The 24,733-nt window shown below is 41.0% G+C and overlaps 1 protein-coding gene across 1 annotated transcript in view; it reads left to right on the top strand.

Moving 5' to 3' along the window:
• The window catches only part of armc2 (armadillo repeat containing 2), a 225,590-nt gene that overhangs the window by 13,574 nt on the left and 187,283 nt on the right, over positions 1-24,733 (top strand). Inside the window, exons 3-4 of the mRNA XM_060854607.1 lie at positions 7,825-7,990; positions 9,307-9,502. Coding sequence (XP_060710590.1) covers positions 7,825-7,990; positions 9,307-9,502 — 362 coding nt within the window. The remainder of the gene's footprint in view (positions 1-7,824; positions 7,991-9,306; positions 9,503-24,733) is intronic.

The raw sequence follows: 24,733 nt of genomic DNA, 5'->3' as shown, positions 1-24,733 counted from the left end.
CCTTAATTTTATCTAATAGTATTTTTTCATTCCCTCTCCATACTCTTCTAACTACTTTCTTAAGTTCACCCCTCCACTTTCTATGTTGCACTAGGCTTCCATTAATTTACTTCATTTATACTTACTAAAAGCCTATCTTTTCCATCTTTCTTACCCAGTCCTAATATTCCTAAACAACCAGGTTCTCTGGGCTTGGTGCTCCTACATTTCACCCTAAAGGGAACATGTCAGGCCTGTGCTGTCCCAATGTCCTGTTTGAATGCCTCACACTGTTCTGGTGTAGATTTCGCACAAGTATTTGTTCCCAATCTATTAAAGCCAGATACACCCTATCTTGATAAAATCTGCCTTCCCCCAATCCAAAGTCCTCTTTTGCAGACCATATTTTTCCTTTTCCATAACAAACTTAAATTATACTATGTTATGGTCGCTAACACAAAAATGCTTCTTCAGTGCCACCTCTACCATCTGTCTGGCTTTGTTCTCCAGAATTAGGTTTAGTACAGTTTGTTGGACTCTCTGCATGTTGAAATAAAAAGTTCTTCTGAACACATTTCAAGAAATTTCCTCTTCAAAACCCTTTACACTATCCCAATTAATGTTGAGGAATTTGACATCCCCGAAAATTATTAGAGGTTTTCATATTATTAAACCCTATTATTGTTGTTATTACAAACCTCAGTGAATTATCTATATGTCTGCTCTTATATTGCCTGCTGACTGTTTGAAGATTTATAATACACTCCCAGCAATGTGACTGCCCCCTTTTTCCTAAACTCTGCCTACAATGCTCTATTTGAAGATCCTTCCAGGATATTGTCCTTTCCTACTGCAGTTACTAACTGTTTAGTTGATAGTGCAATACCATTTCCTCTTTTGCACCCCATCTGTTTTGCCTGAAGATCCTATATTTTTGAATATTGATTTGTGAATTCTGCCCCTCCCTCAAACACATATCTGTGATAGATGAAATTGCACTTGTCAATCCAAATCCTCAACAAAGCCTGTCTTACTTATAATGCTCCTAGCATAAAAGTAGAGGCCATAAACCTCTCCCGATTCCTTGTCCCTCTCCCTACTGATCAAGTTTAAACTTTTCGTAACAGCACTAGCAAACCTACCAGAAAGGATGTTGGTTCCATACTGGTTTAGGTACTGGTCCATTTGTACAAGTCGCACCTTCTGCAGAAATAACCTCAGTGATTCAGGATTCTAAAACTCTCCAATGTGCACCAACTGTTAAGCCATGCATTCATCTTCCCTGTTCTATTTCTGTACTCGCTAATACTTTACATCAGAAATTACAACTTTTTCAGCCCTGCTTTTCAGTTTACTGTCTAGCTCCCAGAATTCTTAGTGCAAGACCTATCCCAACTATATTGTAATCAATGTGTGCCACAACCTCTAATTTATCCTCCTCCCTTTCAGGTCAACCAAGGTACAATACAGATTTTAGAAAAAAACTAATCTAATTTTCAATACTATCTCTCTACAAATTAAACCTATTTGTGTTTATGCCTTACTAACTCGTGGTTCAAGTGATAATAATTTACACTCTGAAATCCCTTTTTATCTCTTACCACTTAGGCTTTGACCTTCCAAATAATAAAGACCTCTCTAGTCTTCCTCCTAAAATGTACCGCCTCACAAAAGATTTGGATATAGAATATAAGAGACATGATTAGTGAGTTTATGCATAACACCAAAGGTGGTGAACTAGTAAACAGTAAAGAATGTTATCTAAGCTTACAAAGAGATCTTGATCAGTTGGGTCAATGGGCTGAGCTGTGGTAGATAAAGTTTAATTTGGCTAAATGCGAGGTATTGCATTTTGGTAAAACAAACGAGCAGGATTTATACAAGTAAGGGTCGGGCCCTGGGTTGTGTTGTAGAACAGAGAGACCTAGGGGTTCAGGTACATAATACTTTGTAATTGCGTCACAGGTAGACAGAGTGGTTAAGAGTGCATTTAGCATGCTTGCCTTCATTGCTCAGACGTTTTGGGTACAGGGGTTGGGACATCATGTTGAGGTTGTATAAGATGTTGGTGAGGCCTCTTCTGGAATACAATGCGCAGTTCTGGTGACCTGCTATAGGAAGGATATTATTAAATTGGAGAAGGTTATAGAGTGATAGAGTCCTACAGCACAGAGATAGGCCTTTTGCCCCAAAGTGGTCCATAACGACCAAAATGTCCATTCACACTAATCTACTTCCCTACACTTGGCTCATATCCTTCTAATCTTTTCCTACTCTCGTATTTGTCCAAATGCATTTTAAATGTTGTTAATATACCTGCCTCAACCACTTCCACTGGCAGCTTATTCCATATGCATATAAACCTCTATGTAAAAAAAAAAGGTTGCCCCTCATGTCCCTTTTATTCTTTCCCCTCTAACCTTAAACTGATGCCCTCTGGTCCTCGATTCCCCAATCCTGGGAAAAAGACAGAGTGCATTCACCCTATCCATGACCCTCATGATCTTATACACTTGTATAAGGTCCCTCCTCAGTCTCCTATGCTTGAAAGAAAAAAAGTCCTAGTTTGTCTAGCCTCTCCCTATAACTCAGACAATTCAGTCCAGACAACATCCTTGTAAATTTTTTCTGCACTCTTTCCAGTTTAATAGTATCCTTCCTATAACAAGGTGACCAAACTGAACACAATACTCCAAGTGCGGCCTCACCAACGTCCTGTATAACAGCAATGCAACTTCTCAACTTCTGTAGTCAGTGCCCTGACTAATGAAGACCAGTGTGCCAAAAGCCTTTTTCACTGCCGTGTCTGCCTGTGACTACACTTTCAGAGAACTATGAACCTGAACTCCAAGATCCCTCTGTTCCACAACTGTCCTGAAGGCCTTACCATTCACCATGAAACTCCTACTTTGATTTGACTTGCCAAAATGCAAGACCTCACACTTATCTATATTAAACTCCATTTGCCATTTTTCGGCCCACTTCCCTAGCTGATCAAGATTCTGCAATTTCTGATTAACGCACTGGCAGTCCCAGTGTTTGTTAGGAAAATTAAAATCCCCTATTATGGCAACCCTATTGCTCCAGCAAGTCTTCCAAATCTCCCTGCATATTTGTTTCTCTAATTCCTGTTGACTGTTTGGGCGCCTAGAGTACAAACTCAATAAGGTCACCATCCCCTTCTTATTTCTTAGCTCCACCCACAAGCCTCACTGGATGATCCTTCAGTTATGTCATCTCTAATTACTGCTGTGATACTCGCCTTAATCAAAAATGCAACTCCCTCTCCCTTCCTTCCACCATTTCTGTCCTGCTGAAAGCATCTGTATAATATCCCCATCCCACATACCTATCCATGACCTGAGTTCAACTTACCTGTTAGCCCTCTTGCATTGAAATACATGCAATTTAATTCAACACGCATTCTCGCTCTGTCGTGCTCCAGTCTGACCTGTCTCTTTAACTTACTATTTCTGATTATGTATCTCCTTCCAGCCTCACACTTACGTCCCTGCTGTTAAGGATTCCACCCCCCTGCTAATCTAGTCTAAACCTCCCTTGCAGCACTGGCAAACCTGGCTGCTGAGATTTTGGTCCTCCTCCAGTTCAAGTGCAACCCCATCCCACTTGAACAGGTCACCTCTGCCCCAGAAAAGAGTCTAATCTAAAAATCTGAATCCCTGCCCTCTGCATTAATTCTTTAGCCACCCATCCACCTACTATATCCTCCTGTTCTTACCCTCACCAGCACATGGCACTGGAGGTTCCTGATGAAAGGTTTTTGCCCGAAACTTCGATTCTCCTGCTCCTTGGATGCTGCCTGACCCGCTATATTTTTCTAGCACCACACGTTTGGCTCTAATCTCCAGCATCCGCAGTACTCACTTTCGCCTACTGGAGGTAATCTGGAGATTATCACCAACTAGGTCATGGTTTTTAAACTTTTTTCCTATCTCTCTATAATCGCTCTGCAGGACCACATCCCTTATTTTTACCTATATCATTTGTGCCAATGATTTCAGGCTGCTCACCGTCCCCCTTGAGAACGTGCTGCAGCCATTCTGAGACATCCTGGACCCTGGTACCAGGGAGGCAACACACTATCTTGGATTCCCATTTGCAGCCACAGAATCTCATATCTGTCCCCCTAACTTTCAAGTCTTTTGTCACTAAGATCCTGTCTATCTTTCCCCATTTCCACTTTGCCCCACAATCAGTTGTAGTCCCACCAACCTGGCTACTGTTGCTTTCCCATGAATAGTCATCCCCCGCAACAGTATCCAAAATGGTGAACTTATTTTCGAGTGGAATGGCTAAAGGGGTTTCCTGCACCCTCTGCCTCTTCCCTTTGTCTTTCCTGGTGGTCACCCAGCTACTCTCTGACTACACCTCAGGTTTGACCACCTTACTAAAACTCTTATCCACAAAGCGCTCAGCATCTCAGATGATCCTGATGCGTCCAGCTCCAGCTCTCCTACACTGTCTCCCAGGAGCTGCAGCTGGGTGCATTTCCCACAGGTGTAATCAATCAGGGATGATGGAGGTCTCCCTGAGTTCCCACATCCTGCAGATGGAACATGCAACTAACTGCTGTACAATTAAAAAGGAAAGTTAAAATGACTTCACCTGAGCTTACCTGTTCTTTTTGCTGAGCCGCTGCTGTCCAAAGCCTCTCAAGCCAAAGCCTTACTTCTTACTCTGCTACCAACAAATTTTGCAATAGCACATCTCTCTACCCCTCCACTTCTGTTTTCTGATGATAAAGAATTGAATTGAATTTATCGTCACGTGTAATGAGGCACAGTGAAAAGCTTTGTCTTGTGAGCAATACAGGCAGATCACGTAGTTAGGTAACATTGACAGTAAATAATAGGTAAACAGCGGCAAGAACGAAAGCACAGGTACAGACAAATATTAAGAGTTTGTCCATACAGTATTCTAACAACAGTAGGGTAGAAACTGTTGCAAACCCAGCTAATGTGTGTATTCAGGCTTCTGTACCTTCTCCCCGATGGTAGAGATTCCTGTAGTAGATAGAAGGGGCAGTATTTGATGGTGAGGAGTTCAAGGTTTGGGGAGCAATGGCTGCCCAGAGCTGTAATGACCATGCACCATAAGTTGCTGATTAAAAAGCAAACCCCACCACCCTTTGCCTTACCCGAGGACGCTGTACGGTCCATACAATGGACAGAAAAACCATCAGCCTGAAGTGCGCAGTCGGTAATGGATAGGTTGAGCCAGGTTTCTGTGAAACCGAGTATATGGCAGTCCTGCAGTTCACGCTGGAAGCTGAGCCGTGGTCTGAGTTCATCCATCTTGTTCTCCAGGGATTGTACTTTTGATGGGAGTAAGCTAGGAAAGGAAAAAAAAAACACTATAGCAATGTAATGTCTGGGCCTGAAGCAGCAGGCCCACAACAACCTGCTCTTCAGTGCAAGTGACTGCCTGTCCTCGGATGATTAGAGACACAAAAAACCTGCAGATGCTGGAATCCAAAGTAGACAGGCAGGAGGCTGGAAGAACTCAGCAAGCCTGGCAGGCATCAGAAGGTGCAGAAGTCGATGTTTTGGGTGTAACCCTTCTTCAGGACTGGATGTGGCAGGGGAGGAGTGATGAAGTGGGGATAGGTGAAGACAAGTAGAGGGTACGACCTAGTTGGTCAATGGGAGGAATGAATTCAGTTCAGTTGGAGGAATGTCCTTGGATGGTGTCTTGCTGAGGTCCTCCTTCTGGTAGTGGTGATTGCGCCAGTGCAAATCTTCACCCCAACAGCCAAACTGCATTGTCACAGTCTCTGCTGGCCAGAAAAGATTTACCAAAGTGTTGTCTGGAATGGAGGGTTTCAGTTATGAAAATAGGCTGGGTAGGCTGCGAGCATAGGAGTTTGAGGGGTGACCTTATTTGTAAAGATTTATAAAATCAGAAGGGGCATAGATCAAGTGAATCGCAATGGTCTTTTTTCCTAAGGGTGGGGGAGTGCAAAACTAGGGGGCATATTTTTAAGGTGAGAGGAGAAAGTTTTTAAAAAGGACCTGAGTGGCAACCTTTTTACACAGAGATTGTTTTGTATGTGGAATGAACCCCTACCAGAGGAAGCGGTGGATGCACAAACAGCTACAACATTCATGTGGATGAAAACATGACTGTGAAAGGTGTGGAGGGATATGAACCAAATACAGGCACGTGGGACTAATTTAGTTTGGAACATGGTTGGCATGGACTAGGTGGACCAAAGGATCTATTTTCATGCTGTATCACCCTATGACTCTATTTATCTGTATTAGCTTGATTTTCAAATTATTTATCCATCCCTGCAAATTTATGAATGTCTGCCTGTAATTTGTTGCAGAGTCAAAACATATGGTGCTGGAAAAGCACAGCCAGTCAGGCAGCATCTGAAGAGCAGGAGAGTTGATGTTTTGAGCATAATCCATTCACTCTCTTGCTCCTCAGATGCTGCCTGACTGGCTGTGCTTTTCCAGCACCACACATTTTGATTCTGATCTCCAGCATCTGCAGTCCTCACTTTCTCCCTGTAATCTGTTACAGTCCTCTTCAGTAATGACAATTTTTCCAGTGTGGGAGTGTTGTTAGCCCCAGTGCTCCTATGTTAAATATGTCTGTCAGTTCTCCTGTCTTTATATTCAAGAGTTGGGCCATTGGATTGCTCTCCACTTATAGGCAGATACCGCAGTGGTTTGCCATTGCCCATTGCAATTTTGTTGACCAGGAAACCTCCCTGCTCTTGCTGTCTGCCATCAGTGTATTGGAAGGAATTACAGGCTGACAGTCAACCTGACTGACCATGCTATAAATATACCTTCCACAGCCAACAAGATATGGTATGTGACTCAAACCAAGACCTTTGGGCACAGAACCAGGGACACTATCCCTGTGTCACAAGATCTACTTTTGAGTTAAGGAGAGCAATATAAAACAGGATTTGTATCCCTAATCAATTTGAAATTGCTCCTGCTAGTTTAGGCACATGTTAGGGAGGTTAGGCCAATGTTATTTGATGTACTCCATGTTAGAATGTCATGTTGACACATGGGTCAAATTCATACCCTCATGATGAGTTGGCAGTTGGGTGAGGAAGGGGGTATAAGAATTAAAAATCATATAGCGTGATTCCAACACAACCTGCTCTAAGTGCTCATTACTGCTTTCAAGGTAGCAGGATAATGATGTGGGAGTGTGTTGGGTCAAGGTTGGGTTTAAGTTGTTGGGGTCGTGTATGGGGTCAGATTAACTATTAATCAGGATGGAGGGTTTGTGGGGTATGAGTTGCCCAATGGAAAATTCATTTTCCTGGATGATTCTTTTGGAGTATGTCATGATCAAGATTCCGCAAGACTCCCATCTATGCGAGCATTACAGCTTTCTAGAAAATCCATTCATGTGTTTAAAGTTAAATATTTTATGTTTAAAGTTAAAGAACTGAAATTGCTAATTCACAGTGGCTGATGACACAAGAGGTTTGGTATGGGAAATAGAAAGATCACGCTGAGCAGCAATGATTACTGTTCTGAAATTTGAAAAATTGAGCATTATTGGAGGAAACATGAATGTGGTCTGTTATTCATCCCAAAAGTATTTCTTTACAATATTTGGTGTTGAATTGGAAAAAAAAGATATGTATTATCTAGATCTGACACTTCATATATTGGAGAACATATACTAATATATAAATTTAATTAAGAGGTTTGCATGAGCAAAGAATGACTACTTTTGTTTTTCTTTTGATGACTGTGCACAGAACTTTGCTATTTAGTAGCATTTAATGGAACTTTAAAACCTAGAAAGAATTTGTTGGTTTAAAATTCTTGTTTTCTCCTGTAACAGAAACCAAAAATTCCTACCTCTCCACCCAAAGATGAAGGATCTCCCATTCCAAAGCCCCCACTGGACCCAGTAGAGGTTAAGAGAGTCAGCAATGCTCGTGCACGATTATTTAAAGTTGCTTCTCAAGGGAATCTTCTGCCTGACAAAGAAATTCATTCTGAAGGAAGTAGGTGACTCCTCATTTCCCCTCTATCTCTGTCAATGTGTGTGTGTGCATTTATATAATTTTTATTTGTCCTATGCTGAGTAGCAAAGACAGGTGAATTTATAATAGGAATGGCAGGGCAGTTATGTAAGGACTTTGTTTCTGTTTTCACAAGGAAAGATTCAAGAGCTCAGTCTGAAATTGTTAAGATCCAAGGATAATGAAAATGTGGAACAAAAAGAAATTAGTATTTGTGGAAAAAAATGTAGTTTTGGAGAAATTAATGGGTCTATAGGTTGACAAATTCCTGGGAACCAATGACCTTCACCTGAGAATATTGAACGAGGTGGCTACAGAGATAGTCATTGTGTTGGTGTTCGTCTTTCAAAATTGTAATGCTCATGCAGAATGGAAGGTCTCAAATGTAACCCACAATTTATCAAAGGTGGGAGAGAGAAAATAGGGAACTACAGATCTAATGTCCATTCAAGGGAAAATACTAGAATCTATTATAAAGGATGTGATCATGGAAGATTTAGAAATAATTGTTTAACTGTACAAAATTAATATGGATTTATGAAGGAAAAGACATGTTTGGAAAAATCTTAGAGCTTTCACTGTATCTTGGTACATGTGACAATAATAAATCAAGTCAAATAAAGGTTCCCATGATTGGCTAGAAAAAGGTATGTAAATTAATAAAAATTGAAGTCTAAACTCAGTCCTGAATGCAGCTACTTCCAGTTTCAGAATGGTAATTTTGGTGGTACCTGTATAGTGTATGCTGGAAAAGCAGAGCAGAGATTAAAATATTTAAATGAGGCTCAGCACTTAATATTTTGGCAACTATTTGGATGTAACACTATGATTCGAGTTTCCCAAGGGATGAAACATTAATAGTTGGAGGTAGAAATTGCTAGATCTAACAGGAAATAATGTGTCCACTTTGTGGGCTGGGAGGTATGTAAATACTTCTGCTGTTCCCTCAAGCACGTTATCTTCTAAAATCTCTGTCCCACTGTCATATGGTGGCACTTCTTCACGGTGCCATCTCTTCCTTCAGATTTCCCCACCTCTCTGTAGCCTGGTGTAAACCTCCTCTGTTCAAATGTTTAGTATTTCTTAGCCACTGACATGCTCTCTACTCCTTCCCTCTATCCATGTCAATACTGGGATCGGGGTTGGGGGACTAGATTTTCAGAGTGAAGTTGACTCTGGTTTTGCCAAATTGAAAAATGTCCCAACATGAGTTACTCACTTGGATAATGAAATATTGCCCCTAGGTGACAGATGGAGGATTCAAGACAAATAATATGGTGTTTATGTTTCTATTGCAGCTGTAAAGAGATTAAATTCAGATTCCTGTCTCAACATTAAAGACTTCTCACATGATACTGATGAATCTGCCTTATCGCAGTTTAATGTGAAAATCTTAGCAAATAAGAGCACTGTATGTGCTGAAGAGAAGATGATCCTGCCTACTGGCATAAGGGAACATGTGGGCTCACTGTCAACACAGACTAGTCTTGGCAGGTACATGCATAATCTAAACATTTTAAGTTACTATTATTTATACAACACATAGCCAAACATAGCACTTGGAAGTGAAATGATAATTCTGTCTAAAATACAATGGTATAATAAGCTGTTGATAAATTAATACTGCAAAACTGTCAGTTATTTTGATCTAAAAGTTCTGGTCTTAGGCTGCTTGGTCCTGTCAACAATTGACGTGGTTCTTTTTTGTATTGGTGGCGCCATTGTTTGAGGCAACAGAAACAGGATCTGAAATTTCCAGGCTTTTTTGGTGATAGGGCTTGTGAGATGAGAAAAGTGTGAGGGAAATGTCAGGGATGCATCCTGATGTCTTACCACTGCTGATCAGTTTTCACAGGGTTAGTAGCTGGAGCTTTCTGGCCTAGTGTCCATTTTGAAGTGGTTAAGGTGTTATTAAGAACAATTTAATGTGGGAATTTTGTTGAAGGTGCAGAGGTAAATTGAAGCTTCAGTTGCTTGTTAGCTGCAGTGAAGTAAGAACACAAAAATATGACTGCTGAAAAAAAGACACTTGTCATCAAAGTTTTCCCCTTTGTACTCATTAGGACAATTCACAAGAAATAATAATTCAAATGGAAAGCCATAATTTATATTGCATGAGAGGAGAGTGTTGAATGGTTGGCAATGTCATAGAGAATGCATCCATTAATGCTAATTGATAGTTAACTACCAGACATTGGTTATAATGTTGTCCTGAGAAATGAACCATTGGTTGTTGCTATTTTGCTGAGTTGAAATAGTGTATGCATGTGTTCTTTTAGTCTTCAAAAAACAGGCATTTGTAAGCTACATAAACAAAATATCCATTGCTTGCCTTATTCAAATGAGGACCAGCAGTTTGCAAGATCGCACAATCACTTACAGCCAATCCTATGAATGACCCTTAGTAAATGCATTAAGCACAAAATTGCTGTTGCTAAAGTGACCAGCTTTCAAATATAAGTGTAAATTAGCTGTAAAAGGATTTGAGACATCCACTATTTGTGGAAAGCACTATATAAATGCGAGTCATTTTTCTTTTTGTTCACTTATGATTGTTTCCACATAGGGTTCCTACACTGTGGGTGTATCTGCACCATATAGACTGCAGCAGCCCAAGAAATGTCTCACCATGAGTTTCTCAAGGGCAATTAATATTGGCCTAGCTAGACATGCCCACACCTTGTGTAAGAATGAGGAAAAAATAATGTTTTTGAGATGATATTCGGCAGCCAGCTGGCCTCTTGACTCCAGTGGACTATATGTCCATGAAGCTACTTCTAAGTTGTGGGTTCCTTGAGGTGCCAGTACAAAATGCGCCAATTTAACCTGTCAATGACAGTATCATGGTCAGAACAGTTTTGAGTAAACACCCATTACTTTAGCAATTTACCCCTCAAAGCTTTCATGGCTCAACTCCACTCCCCTACATTGGAGGAGCTCTCTATAACCTGTCCACACATCCTTGTAACTCTGAGCCATCTGTCCCCACACCTCCAATCCAAGCCTATTGCCCATCAGGGTTAGATTGAGGCATTACTTTGGAGACTCTGCATGTTTCCTGTTCTCTAAGCACATGCTTCATTGATGACCAATGAACCTCAGCATCTTTGTAGAATTCAGCATTGCTGGGCATGTCGTTATTATTTTGATGGAAAATGGGCATAGCTGTCATTGCTTCTGTCACCTAATCCTGTGTGTGTTCCATTCTCACCAGTCGTGCCACCCATTAGAACTATGCCTTATGACTAGTCAATATGATAGCATTTGCCCGAGTGGAGAATACACTGGACTGATTTGATGTTGCATCTACACATATTGTCTCCTTCCCTGAATCTCTGCTGACTCCAGTGTCATGTGCTGTACTTGTTGACTAGACAAGAATGTTGTTAACAATGTCCCTGTGCAGTCTCATCCTCCTGATGTTTTGTGGTCTTGAGTTTCATATTAGCGAGTTTTGACAGATTTGTAGCTCAGGTTGAGGTTCTGGATGAAAGTTTGCTCGCTGAGCTAGAAGGTTTGTTGTTAGATGTTTTGTCACCATACTAAGTAACGTCGCCATTGAACCTCCTGACAAGCACTGGTGGTATGGCCCGCTTTTTATTTGTGTTTAGGTTTCTTTGGGTTAGTGATGCAATTTCCTGTGGTGATGTCATGTGGTGACACCATTTCCTTTTTTTTCCTTTCAGGGGATGGTAAATGGGATCCAAGTCAATGTGTTTGTTAATAGAGTTCCAGTTATCAACAAACACATTGACTTGGATTCCATTTACCACCCCCTGAGAAAAAGAACAGGAAATGGCATCACCCATCCAAGGAAACCTAAATATGTAAATAAAAAGTGGGCCATACCACCAGTGCTTCACCGGAGGCTCACTGATGATGTTACCTAGTATGGTGACAAAACATCTGAAAACAAACCTTCCAGCTCAGCAAGTAAACTTATATCCTGAGTTTCGTATGGTCAATATGGATCACTGAGGTCATAGAGATGTACAGTATGGAAACAGACCCTTCGGCCCAACTCATCCATGCTGACCGGATATCCCAACCCAATCTAATCCCACCTGCCAGCACCCAGCCCATATCCCTCCAAACCCTCCCTATTCATATACCCATTCAAATGCTTTTTAAATGTTGCAATTGTACCAGCCTCCACCTTTTCCTCTGGCAGGTCATTCCACACATATACAACTCTCTGCATGAAAACATTGCTCTATAGGTCCCTTTTTATATCTTTTTCCCCTCACCCTAAACCTATACCTTCTAGTTCTGGACTCCCCAACCCCAGGGAAAAGACTTTATCTATTTATCCTATCCATGCCCCTCATAATTTTGTAACCCTCTATAAGGTCACCCCTGCTGAACAAAGAGACCTTGGAGTGCAGGTGCATAGCTCCTTGAAAGTGGAGTCACAGGTAGATAGGATAGTGAAGAAGGCATTTGGTACGTTTTCTTTTATTGGTCAGAGTATTGAGTACAGGCATTGGGACATCATGTTGTGGCTGCACAGGACATTGGTTAGGCCACTGTTGGAATATTGCATGCAATTCTGGTCTCCTTCCTATCGGAAAGATGTTGTGAAACTAGAAAGGGTTCAGAAATGATTTACAAAGATCTTGCCAGTGTTGGAGGATTTGAGCTACAGGGAGAGGCGGAACATGCTGGGGCTGTTTTCCCTGGAGTGTCGGAGGCTGAAGGGTAAACAGAAATGACAAATGCACTCTCTCAGAACTCCAGACCCAACCTTGCCCGATGTGATGTTCTAGTTTACTATCATCTAGCCTCACCTCCTCCACCTGCACTTTTGCTCTCTTGTATTATGTATTTCCTTCTCTTGCAACAGCATGAAGATACAGCACAGTTCCTGCCCTGTGATATTCATGACCACACCACACTCAAGGAAACCTCTTGCTGATTTCCATATGCTGTCTTCCTTTGACTGTTGAATTGTCATTCGACGTTGAACAGCACTTCAAGGGTGCACTGAGGGTGACAAGTGTGCACAGTTTACACTGGATTTGAGGCTTTAATTTCCATCACCAGAGTCGCCTGGCAGCAACTTGACTAAATGAGCTGGTCATGTCCTGAAGAACTATGCTGCTCAATTAGGTGTATGGCAGATGCTGAGGGAACCAACAATAGGGAAAAACATACTTGACCTTACCCTCACCAATCTTCGTGCTGCAGGTATATCTGTCCATGATGGTATCAGTAAGAGTGACCACAGTACAGGCCTTGTGAAGACTGATTCTTGTCTTCACATTGAGAATATCCCCCATCACGTTTTGTTGCACTGACACCACACTAAATAGAATAGACTTTGTATAGACCTAGCAGCTCCAAGATAGGATATCCACGAGGCACTGTGGGCCATCAGCAACAGTCAAATTGTGCTGCAACACAACCTGCAACCTTATGACCCTACATATCTCAACTCGACCATTTACTATCATGTTAGGGGATCTTGGCTGGTTCAATGAGCAATGCAGGAAGGCATGCAAAGAACAAACCAGGCACACCTAAAAGTAAATGTTAACCTGGTGAAGCTACAAGATTGGACTATTTGCATGCCAAAAAGCATAAACAGCAAGTAATAGATCTAAATAATTATACAACCAAGGGATCAGGTCTAAGCTAACAGGCTGGGGCTGTTTTCCCTGGAGCGTCGGAGGCTGAGGGGTGACAGTATAGAGGCTTACAAAATTATGAGGGGCATGGATAGGGTAAATAGACAAAGTCTTTTCCCTGCAGTCGTGGAGTTCAGAACTAGAGGGCATAGGTTTAGGGTGAGAGGGGAAAGATATAAAAGAGACCTAAGGGGCAACTTTTTCACACAGAGCGTGGTACGGGTATGAAATGAGCCGCCAGAGGAAGTGGTGGAGGCTGGTACAATTGCAACATTTAAAAAGCATTTGGATGAGTATATGAAGCATTTGGAGGGATATGGGCCGGGTGCTAGCAGGTGGTGCTAGATCGGGTTGGGATATCAGGTCGGCATGGGTGTGTTGGACCGAAGGGTCTGTTTTCATGCTGTTCATCTCTATGACTCTATATCCAGTCACAACTGATGGCGGTCAATTAAACAACTCACTGGAAAAGGAAGCCCAGCAAACTTCTCCATCCTCAATAATGGAGGTGTATATTTAAGAGAAATTACCCTATTTAACCCATATGTGATTCCAGCCCAACAGCAATGTAGTTAACTCTTAACTGCCCACTGAAATGTCCCTACCAACCTACTCCAAACAAGCAAAATTAGGGATAGGCATTAAATACTGGCCCAGCCAGAGATAGTCATTTCCCATAAAGGAGTTATTAAAAATTTACCTGACAATGTGGAAAATTGCCCAGAAATGTCATCCACAAACAAATCAGGTCAAATCCAAGCTGGCCAATTACTGTCCCATTAGTCTACTGCCAATCATCAGAAATTGATGGAAAGTGTCAACATCGGTGCTGTGAAGTAGTAATTGCTGACTAACAACTTGTTCATCGATGCTCAATTTGAGCTGCAACTGAGCTTCTGACTTCCTTATAACCTTGGTCAAAGCATGGACAAAAGAAATGAATTGCAGGTTGAGGTGACAATGACTGCCCATGACATTTAACTGAATTTAACTGAGTGTAGCATCAAGGCACTCCAGCAAACCGGAGTCAATAGGAATAGAAGTGGGAGGGTGAAACCTTTCTGATAGTTGGACTTGTATCTGGTACAAGGGAAGATGGTTGTGCCCGTTGGAGGTCAGTCATCTTAGCTCCAGGACACCTCTCCAGCAGATCCTCAGGGTAGTGTCCTAGGTCCAACCATCTTCAGCTGCTTTCACAATGACCTTCCCTCCATCATTATATCAGTAGTGGCCAATATCCAGGTTTAGGCTGACAAGTGATAAGTAACATTTGGGCCACACATATGCCAGGTCATGACCATCTCAAATGAGAGAATTTAACCATAGCCCTTGATTTTCAAAGCATTACCCTCCGTGTGTCCCCAATTATCAACAGCCTGAGGAGTTACCATAGACCAGAAAGTGAACTGGGTGAGTCTTGGAAGTACCATGACAATACAAGCAGATCAGAGGCTAGGAATCTTGTAGTGAGTAACTCACTTTCTGATTCCCCAATGCTTGCTCCCTAGCTACAAGGCACAAGTGAGTTGAAGGAATACTCCCCACTTGTCTTGATAAGTACAGCTCCAATAGCACTCATGAAGCTTGATACCATCTGGGACAAAACCGCTCTCTTAATTGGCACATCCATTCAGTCCCATCACCAGCAATGTTGAATTGCAGCAATATATGTGATCTACAAATGCACTGCAGAAATTCACCAAGGGTCCTTACACAGCACCTCCAAACTCACAAACCGTACCATCTAGAAGGACAAAGACAGCAGATACATGGGAGTGTCATTGCCTACAGGTTTCCCCTCCAAGGTATTCACCAGCCAGACTTGGAAATATATCACTGTTTTTTCTATTTTGCTGGGTTAACCCCCCCAACCCCCAACCCCAACTCCACAGAACCAACACCAAATGGACTGCAGCAGTTGAAGAAGACACCTCACCACCACCTTTTCAAGAGCAACTATGGATGGGCAAAAAATGTTAGCTCAATCAGAAATGTCCACATGCCATGAATTAATTAAGATGTAAAGAAAGTGCATCATTGAGTGACTGGGAGGCTTGCTACATATATTTATTCAAGATTGGTACTGCAACAGAAGCTAATTATTGCCCAGTGCAGATTGGCATAATGCTACCATGCACAGTGGCTCAGTGGTTAGCACTGCAACCTCTCAGCGCCAGGAACCCGGGTTGAATTCCAGCCTCGGGCGACCATCTGTGTGGAGTTTGCATGTTCTCCCCATGTCTGTGTGAGTTTCCTCTGGGTGCACCGGTTTCCTCCCACAGTCCAAAGGTTAGGTGAATTGCCTATGGGCGAAATTGCCCATAGTGTTAAGTGCATTAGCTAGAGGGAAATGGGTCTGGGTGGGTTACACTTCAGAGGGTTGGTGTGGACTTGTTGGATCGAAGGGCCTGTTTCCACACTCTGGGGAATCTGATCTAATATACCGCTATATATGTGCACAGATTGGTTGTTGTTGAGCCCTTGTGCATGAGTCATCCATGACACTACACATAGTATGGGCATTATTATCTATGCAGGGATCCAAACCTGACAGCGTTTATACCAGTCATCTTGCCAGGCCTCTGAAATTATAAGTCACTGAAATGCTTCCAATATTATTACCAGGTCCATGTCACAGTCCCATAGCTGCACACTTCTTTGATCATCTGCAGTCTGATTTTTTGTGAGGCTGGGTGTCTGCCTCATTCAATCCTATGAACATAATTACACCCTTTCCTGCACCACAGAAGAACTATAAAGGAGGCACTTCTGAAACATGGAGCCTCTCTTCCTCATACCATAGCCACCATCCTGCTGCTTGTCTTTCAAGGCACCCTTTCTGCAGCCTCTGTGTGAAACGTGTATTAAAGCTGAGAATTCTGCTCTACAATTATGTCCTTCAGCTCTCTGATGGCACTAACGTCTGACCGCTATCCTTTACGGATTTATCGTCTCTCCTAACCCAAAACATTAACCTGAACTGACTGCACGTTGGAAGATCACTGCACATGTTCCACTGATCAAATGATTGGGAATGTCCCTGGCATCCGAAACTTGAGGTAATTAGCAAATTCCAACACCAAGTGTCCCCAATTTCCAGCCAAGTTCTCCTTTCTTGAATTAAAATTAGTAATGTTAATGCTGCACCAATATAGATTCAGCTATTCCATTATATTCTAGAGTGTGATGCTGGAAAAGCGCAGCAGGTCAGGCAGCATCCGAGGGGCAGGAGAATTGATGTTTCAGACATAAGCCCTTCATCTGGAATGCTGATGAAGGGTTTATGCCCGAAATATCGAGTCTCCTGCTCCTCGGATGCTGCCTGACCTGCTGTGCTTTTCCAGCACCACACTCTTGACTCTGATCTTCAGCATCTGCAGTCCTCATTTTCTCCTTTGTTTCATTATATTGTCAAAAACTCTTAAGCAATTTCTGATTATTTTTCTGACGTGTTGGACTGGATACTGTAATATTGTCGTAGTGCAGTTGTTATTGTTGCTGTGCCATTAATAAGGCTTTCCTTCATCACAGAAGTTCAGATTTTGAATTGTCTTTTTAAAAAAACCTAGTAGTAATGCAAAAATCAAGTTATTGGATTGTTCTTTTCCTGACTTGGTTTGGCGTACATTTACTCCTGGTCCCATACTCATGTTGTTGACCTTTACTTGCCTTCTGAAGTTGTCTCAGTCAATTGTATCAAAATATTGGCACTGTAGTAGTTGTAAGTCCCAACTTCTCAGGGCAAGAGAGCAGGAGCAGTATGTGCCACTGTGATAATGTTCCAAGAGTGAATCTAAAAATGCTTCTTAATATTGCAGCATATGTTATAGTTATGTCAGGATATATGCAATTAAAATGTATACAGTATGGCCTGACTATTTGTTGATTCATAAAGAATTGTGTATGTAGGTAGTATTAACTGTCTAGTATATTACTATAAAACTGCAAAACATTTATCTTAGAAATGTGGACCTTCAGCTGATTATAACATTTGCTTTCTCACCCATGCACTTTAATTGACTCTGATTTTGGCACATAGCAACTGAACAGAGATGCATTGCTCAATTGTGCAATAGTAAAATATTTATTGGGATTCTAGCTTCACGCACTGCTGAAATTTGCTAGATCTCTTCATCAGTTGCTTACCGAATGAAATGTTTCTTGTGAAAGTACTTTTAAAGCCAGTTCCTTTTTTTAGTTCCTTTTTTTTATTTATGAACTAGCATGAGATGCAGATTTTGCTGCATCAGTTGTAGTAATGGGAAGAATTATAAAATGTCAAGCTTATGTTTTATCTTCCATTGAGTGTGGACATAGGAATTTATAAGGTATAACATAAAGATAAGGACAGAATGAATTACTTTGAAATGGGGATTGAATTATACCTTCTTGGCTAAATATAATTACCTTCTGTGCTTCACTTTGGGATGTCTGGACTGCTCATACATTGGCAGATAAGAATGTTTAAAAATCCTGATCACAATTTTCCATAAAAATAATAAATTGGTGCAATTGTATAATTTTGTTGCATTGATTATCTTTATCTGAATACATTGCTATTCTAAAAATATTTCCTTGGAAATATTGACAGTTGTGTCTGTGTGTAAAATGTCAATGAATTATCACAAACATTTGAAGACTATGGTGTGTATTATCATAATTTGGTGCCCTCATAATTTTGCACATGACATTTTCCAATTTCTCAGTTATACTGTCTGTGAGTAGTATCAACTGGATAACAAGTAATTTATCATGACAATGAAAGTGAATGTAATGTGATTTACAAGCAACTTTGATACAAAGTTATCAAAAAAATCCCTGCGTAGAGATAAATATTAACCAAGATCTGGGAATAGGTTTTCCACTCCCAACACACTCCCAAACACTTATAACAGCTGTAAGGAGTTAATAAAATAAAGTAGTTCATCTGTTTCTTTAAAAAAAAGATAAAAGCACAATGGGGAAAATTAGTTTTGAATTTATTCGTTTATATTGCAGTATACAATTCATAAAGTAATTTTTATCCCTCCCCTAAAAGTTCCCTCCTTTGATGCAACAGCAAAATATTGTGAATACCGGAAATCCAAACTCTAGCAAGAATGGTAAGAAAATTAGCACAAAGTTGTAACTGAAATTGATTCCTCCAAATGTTGAGAGTAGATAGTATTGAGTAATAAATACCCTACGCTAAATTGAAAGAACATGTACACCAATGGGAAGTAGTACTAGAGGCATAGGTGTTGAGGAAAGAAGAGGTAAAAATACAGGTATGCCGACATGGAAAAGTACCTTGGAAGGGGATAGGGTATAGAGAGTGATTGAGGAGTTGCCCAGAGTGTCAGAGGAAACAGTTTTTTTTGTAATGCAACATGATGAGAGGGGAGAATCTGTTTGATGGTAGTATTATGCTGGGTATTCTGTTGAATATAAAGGGTGGTGAGATTGGAGGTGGAGACAATGGCAGCCCTATTATGGTTCTGGGAGGAAGAAGAAGGGGTGAGAACAGACATGTGGGAAATAGGTTGCTCATAGTCAAGGACCCTGGAAATTGCTTTGGACAGGAATCCTTGGTTGAGGAAAAGACGACAAGACATAGGTTTCTACAACAGTTTTGATGTGACATCTGAATGGATGATTTAGAGTCAGAAAAACTAGAATAATAGAATGAAATCTTTACAGGAAGTAAAATGAGAATATTTAGTTGAAGTAACTTTGGGAGTCAGTGTGGTTATAATGAACAAAATGCTAGAAAAACTCAAAGTCAGGCAACATCTGTGAAAATGAAAGGATTTAGTGTTTCAGGTCAATAGTCTTGTCATGTTAACTGTTTCTCTTCATGGATGCTCTTTATTGGTGAAGTCTTTCCAGCTGCATTTTTCATATTTCAAATTTCCAGCACCTGCAATATAGTATTTTACTTATAGCTAATCATGAATATTTATTGATAGCCTGTTCCAGAAATGGAGATAGAGAAATCAAGGAAAGGAAGAGATGAATTAGGGATGGATCTCATGAAGGCAAGAGAAGGTTGGAATTAGAAACAAAGATGTAAAGATTGCTCAAATAATTTTAAAACACTGTTGGATCAAATTACGATGATCATTATTTGATTGTCTTTTCTGGCCCCCGGTGAGGCATCAGGCAACTGCTCAACATATCCTTACAGCAAAGTCACCGAGTAGGAATTGAGAGGATTGGGAGAATCAAACTCCAGGTCCACTAATCTCTAGATCTTTACATTGGTGTTATGCAAGTTTTTTTCAAAAGTTGGCATTTACTTTTCAAAAACATATTTGAACCACATTGTATTTCGTGTTACATTTATTGGGGTGCACACATTAGTCTTACTTTTGTAATTATGCTTTACTGAACTATCTTGGTGAAATAGAATCTAGTAATGTGACACACTAAACACAAATAAATTCTGATAAGAAAAATTAGTGTTCCCATTTCTTAACATTTAAGCCTGAGCTAAAAACATAAGTTCATTGTTTTTTCACATACTGTAAAAAAGAACAGCAACAGTGGGCTTACTGGTGAAGGAGTAATCGCAAAAAAAGACTCTTCAAATGAAACAACTATTGATGCTTATTGTGCAATTCAATTAAAAATATTGAAGGAGAATAGGACCATGTTTTAAAGAAATGAAAACTTCAATGGATTACTAACAAATAGAATGGTTAATCTAATTATTCAATCTTGTATAGATTAGATTAGATTCCCTACAGTGTGGAAACAGGCCCTTCAACCCAACAAGTCCACACCGACCCTCCGAAGAGTAGCCCACCCAGACCCATCTCCCTCTGACTAATGCACCTATCAGTTTGGGCAATTTAGCTTTGCCAATTCTCCTGACCTGCACACCCTTGGACTGTGGGAGGAAACCTGACCACCCAGAGGAAACCCATGCAGAAACAGGGAGAATGAACTTGGGACCCTGGTGCTGTAAGGCAGCAGTGCTAACTACTGAGCCACCATCATAGTTCATTCCTAAAAACTAAAGATATGCAGGACAGAAGAATACGTTACCTCATGTAGCTTCAAATATCAATGTTCGAAGCATTTTTTAAAAATTGTAAAGAATATGTGAACGGAACGAGTGTGACTAAAAAGATAATTCTTTCAGAATCTTAGTAAATGTACTGCGCCTATTGGCTTTCAAATGAAGATCCCTTTCCGAGTCACTGAATTTAGGCCTCTTCCAGCACTATATAGTTAGCTGTTTGTTCTTTTTCCATAACTGCTGTGAACACAATTATTTGTATCCACTTCTTTTTTTCTGATATGCACACTTATCTTCACCAAAAGGATTTCAGTTAAACCTGGATGTTCATAAAAATAATTATTTTACATTCTGTTCAAACGTTTGTTTCCTATGAAATTTGTAGTGCATCGGAGATCTTTCTCAAGATGTCAGCAATTAAAGCATATTTAGAGGTAGCAAGAAAACCTGAAGAGCTAATCAAAGGCTGCTCATCTGCATCTTTTAGCAGCACATATGGTCAACAATAGCCATATAGGAATTGATTGACTTTCTGGGCAAGGGAACATTATTAAATCATGTGTTTTAAAACTAATATATTTTATGTAAAAAATAATATGTCATAAAATGGAATCATGAAGTTTAGATGTGATGAAAGAGAATAGACTGCAATTTCCCATTTGCAGTTAAATTGTGCTTTTATGGTGTCCATTATGCCATGGGCTGGAAAAATTTTCTTGTGCAATTTTCTGGTTTTCACTTCACTAATTATGCAGCCAAGCTGTTGTGCACAATTCTCAGGGAATTGGGCAGTAGAAGTATTTGAGACCTTTTGGCTTACATGCTCCAGTCAATATTTAAAGCCTGGTTGCACATGACATCAGATATGCAAGTCAGGAACTACCCATCTCATTGAGGCGCTTGATCCTGATGGAGTCACAAAGGAAAAGCAATCTTGCTTCAAGGACAGAGATCCGGAAATAATGGTAGATGAGAGGAGGGTAGTCCTTCTTGCTGCTGTCTGCCAAAGGAGGCTTCATCTTAAGACCCAGCCAGCTTGAGTAACATGATGGGTCATTGCTGTATCCTAGGTGAAAAAAGATGGCAGAAGTTCGGAAAGAAAGTCGATAATCCTTTCTGCTCTCATACTCACAGGGACAGTATTCACTCTAACTCCACCATTACATGTGTATTCCACTCAAGGGCAAGATTCAGAACTCACTATTAAAAGCTTGAGGGGAAAATCAAGTTTTATTTCTCAACATCAGGAATTTGATCTTTTTTATTTTCACACCAATCTCATCATTGTTCTGGTGTTCGACTCAATATAACCTAAATGATTTGGATTTTTTTTTCCATGCCTTTTCCTCCTGTACCATAAATGACCTCATAACAGTTTCCATAATTAGATGAGTCTGTAATGAACTGAAACTTTGTGAAATGGTGGGAGTTGGGATTGTGGGGGAGAATTTTAACTTTCAGACTTCCAGCTGGTAAAGTTTCAGTCGTGTGCAGGTTTGATGTTTTTGGTCTCCAATTGCAATATGTTAATTAGAACCCCACTGAGCTCAGAGCTGCCTTATTTTGTCTGAACTAAAATTTTGACCTGAAGCAGACACATAATGCTGAAATATTCCATAGAGTGCAGGCAAAAGTGCAAGTTCAAAGTTCAGTTATAGTCTGAATCTTGAATATTTTATGCTTCTTGGTGAGGGAAGTAAACTTCTTGATTAAGTCACTTGAGACACCCACAGGAGCATGAGGTAACAACAGGCAGGAGGGCCAGCTTCATTAATGTGTCTGTTGCATACTAATCAACCAAAACAGCCCTATAGCCTGTGAGAAACAGTTACCTGACTGTTTAATATTTATAAACACGAGTTCATTGTTGGGACAGACTCTGGCTTGAAATATTCAGTAAGGCAATCAACAAGGCTCTTCATGGTAGACTCTTCGAGTAAAAAGTGAGGTCTGCAGATGCTGGAGATCAGAGCTGAAAATGTGTTACTGGTTAAAGCACAGCAGGTCACGCAGCATCCAAGGAACAGGAAATTCGACGTTTCGGGCCAGAGCCCTTCATCAGGAATGAGGTGGTGGTGGAGGATTGCTTTTCAGACTGGAGGCCTGTGTGCCACAAGGATTGGTGCTGGGTCCACTACTTTTCATCATTTATATAAATTATTTGGATGTGAACATAGGAGTTATCGTTATTAAGTTTGCAGATGATGCCAAATTCAGAGGTATAGTGAACAGTGAAGCTTACCTCAGAGTACAACAGAATCTTGATCAGATGGGCCAATGGGCTGAGGAGAAGCAGATGGAATTTAATTTAGATAAATGTGAGGTGCTGCATTTTGGAAAAGCAAATTTTAGCAGGACTTCTACACTTAATGCTAAGGTCCTAGGGAGTGTTGCTGAACAAAGAGACCTTCGAGTGCAGGTTCATAGTTCCTTGAAAGTGGAGTCACAGGTAGATAGGATAGTGAAGAAGGCATTTGGTATGCTTTCTTTTATTGGTCAGAGCATTGAGTGTAAGAGTTGGGAGGTCATATTGAGGCTGTACAGTACATTAGATTAGGCCACTTTTGGAGTATTGTATGCCAATCTGGTCTTATTCCTATCAGAAGTATTGGGCAAATACACTGCACAAGCAGCAAACAAGGAACCATGTCTCAACGTTTTGAGAGAGTAGTCCTCACCAAAGTCAATGGAGTCATCTGTCAGACAGGAAGTCCTAGCCCAGTTAGTAAAGGACAGCATTTAATACCAGTACAGGGATAGGTCATAGTTGGATGTCCAGTTATGATATGCTTGTTGAGGGGGTCCTCTGCATTTCAAGGAATTGGTTATGGTCAGTCTTTTGGCTTCTTGGAAACCAGTCTCAGGACTAGGCTAATGCAGCTGGGGAGATGTGCAGTCAGCAAATGGGTCTGGACAATTGTTCTCTGGATTGTCCAATTGGGTCCCTCAATAGTAAAATGAAATAAAGAATGTGGATGTTGGAAATCTGAAGCAAAAACAGAATTTTCTGGAGAATTTCAAGCAAGTCTGGCAGGATCTGTAGAGAGTAAACAGAGTTAATGTTTTGAGCCCATTGACTATCTGGGCCACTGTGTATCTGCCAAGTTCATCCAGAGAAACTAAGGAAAAGGGTGGTGGGGAGAGGACAAAGGGGCCACTACCAAGGGAGGGAGACTAGGAAACCTATTAATAGGGATTTAGGCCTGCCAGTCAGAAGCACTCAAGGGAGGTGAGGGTGAGATATTATTTGATCACACCTGGCATTGTTACCTCATGTCAGGGACTGGGGAGGACGGCAAGTACAGGCACATGCAAGCAACTTGGCTGATAACCTGGAGAGATTGAAGCCTATGGGAATTCATGGGAAGGACTATAAGGAAGGGATTCTGGATATTCAGGGTTCCTCACCAACATGTAGAGGTGCAGGCTGGAAACCACAACCTGAAGAGTATTTGCTGTCACCTTCCATTGTGCTGTAAATTGAAGCTGCACAATGGGAAGGAAAATGGCTGCAACCAGATCCAGAGTGGTTAGGCGAATTGTTACATTTGAGGGAGTACCAAGATCCATTGATGTGAGGCACTTTAGAGCAGGCCCATTAAATACAGGCCAATGCACTGTACATTTGACAAATCTGTGGGCCCCTTAATCCTTGGTGATTCTAAAGCATTGGTGCCTTGTGTGTATACCTACCTGACCTACACTTTGCTGACCAGTCCATTCAGCACCAACACTTCTGTGCACAGAGACCAGGGAAGAAAATAGGATGTTTGACCAAGAGAGGCGCAATGGTGCCAGGAAAATCATATGTCTTGTTAATCTTATTTCCACATGTACAACAGGGTCTCAACCTAGACATTAATTCACAATGCCTCCTGTGTGGACATGAAGTTAGGTGTCATGGTGTGACACAGTCACCTATTAGGGCTAGACAGAGACTCAAACAAGCAGATGCATTATGAGATCACATTTATATGGACTTGATTTTTGTTTTTTTATACAGTGTGCTGTGACTCGTGCCACCTAAGTGCGCTCAAAAATGTTTATTTTTATGTCCCTCCCACTCGATCCCTATGTTGTTCGTAGTTCTGCAAT

The sequence above is a fragment of the Hemiscyllium ocellatum genome, chromosome 3 (genome assembly GCF_020745735.1).
Source record: "Hemiscyllium ocellatum isolate sHemOce1 chromosome 3, sHemOce1.pat.X.cur, whole genome shotgun sequence".
NCBI lineage: Eukaryota > Metazoa > Chordata > Chondrichthyes > Orectolobiformes > Hemiscylliidae > Hemiscyllium > Hemiscyllium ocellatum.
Note: the sequence above shows the minus strand (reverse complement) of the source record. Positions and strands in the feature narration are given on the sequence as shown.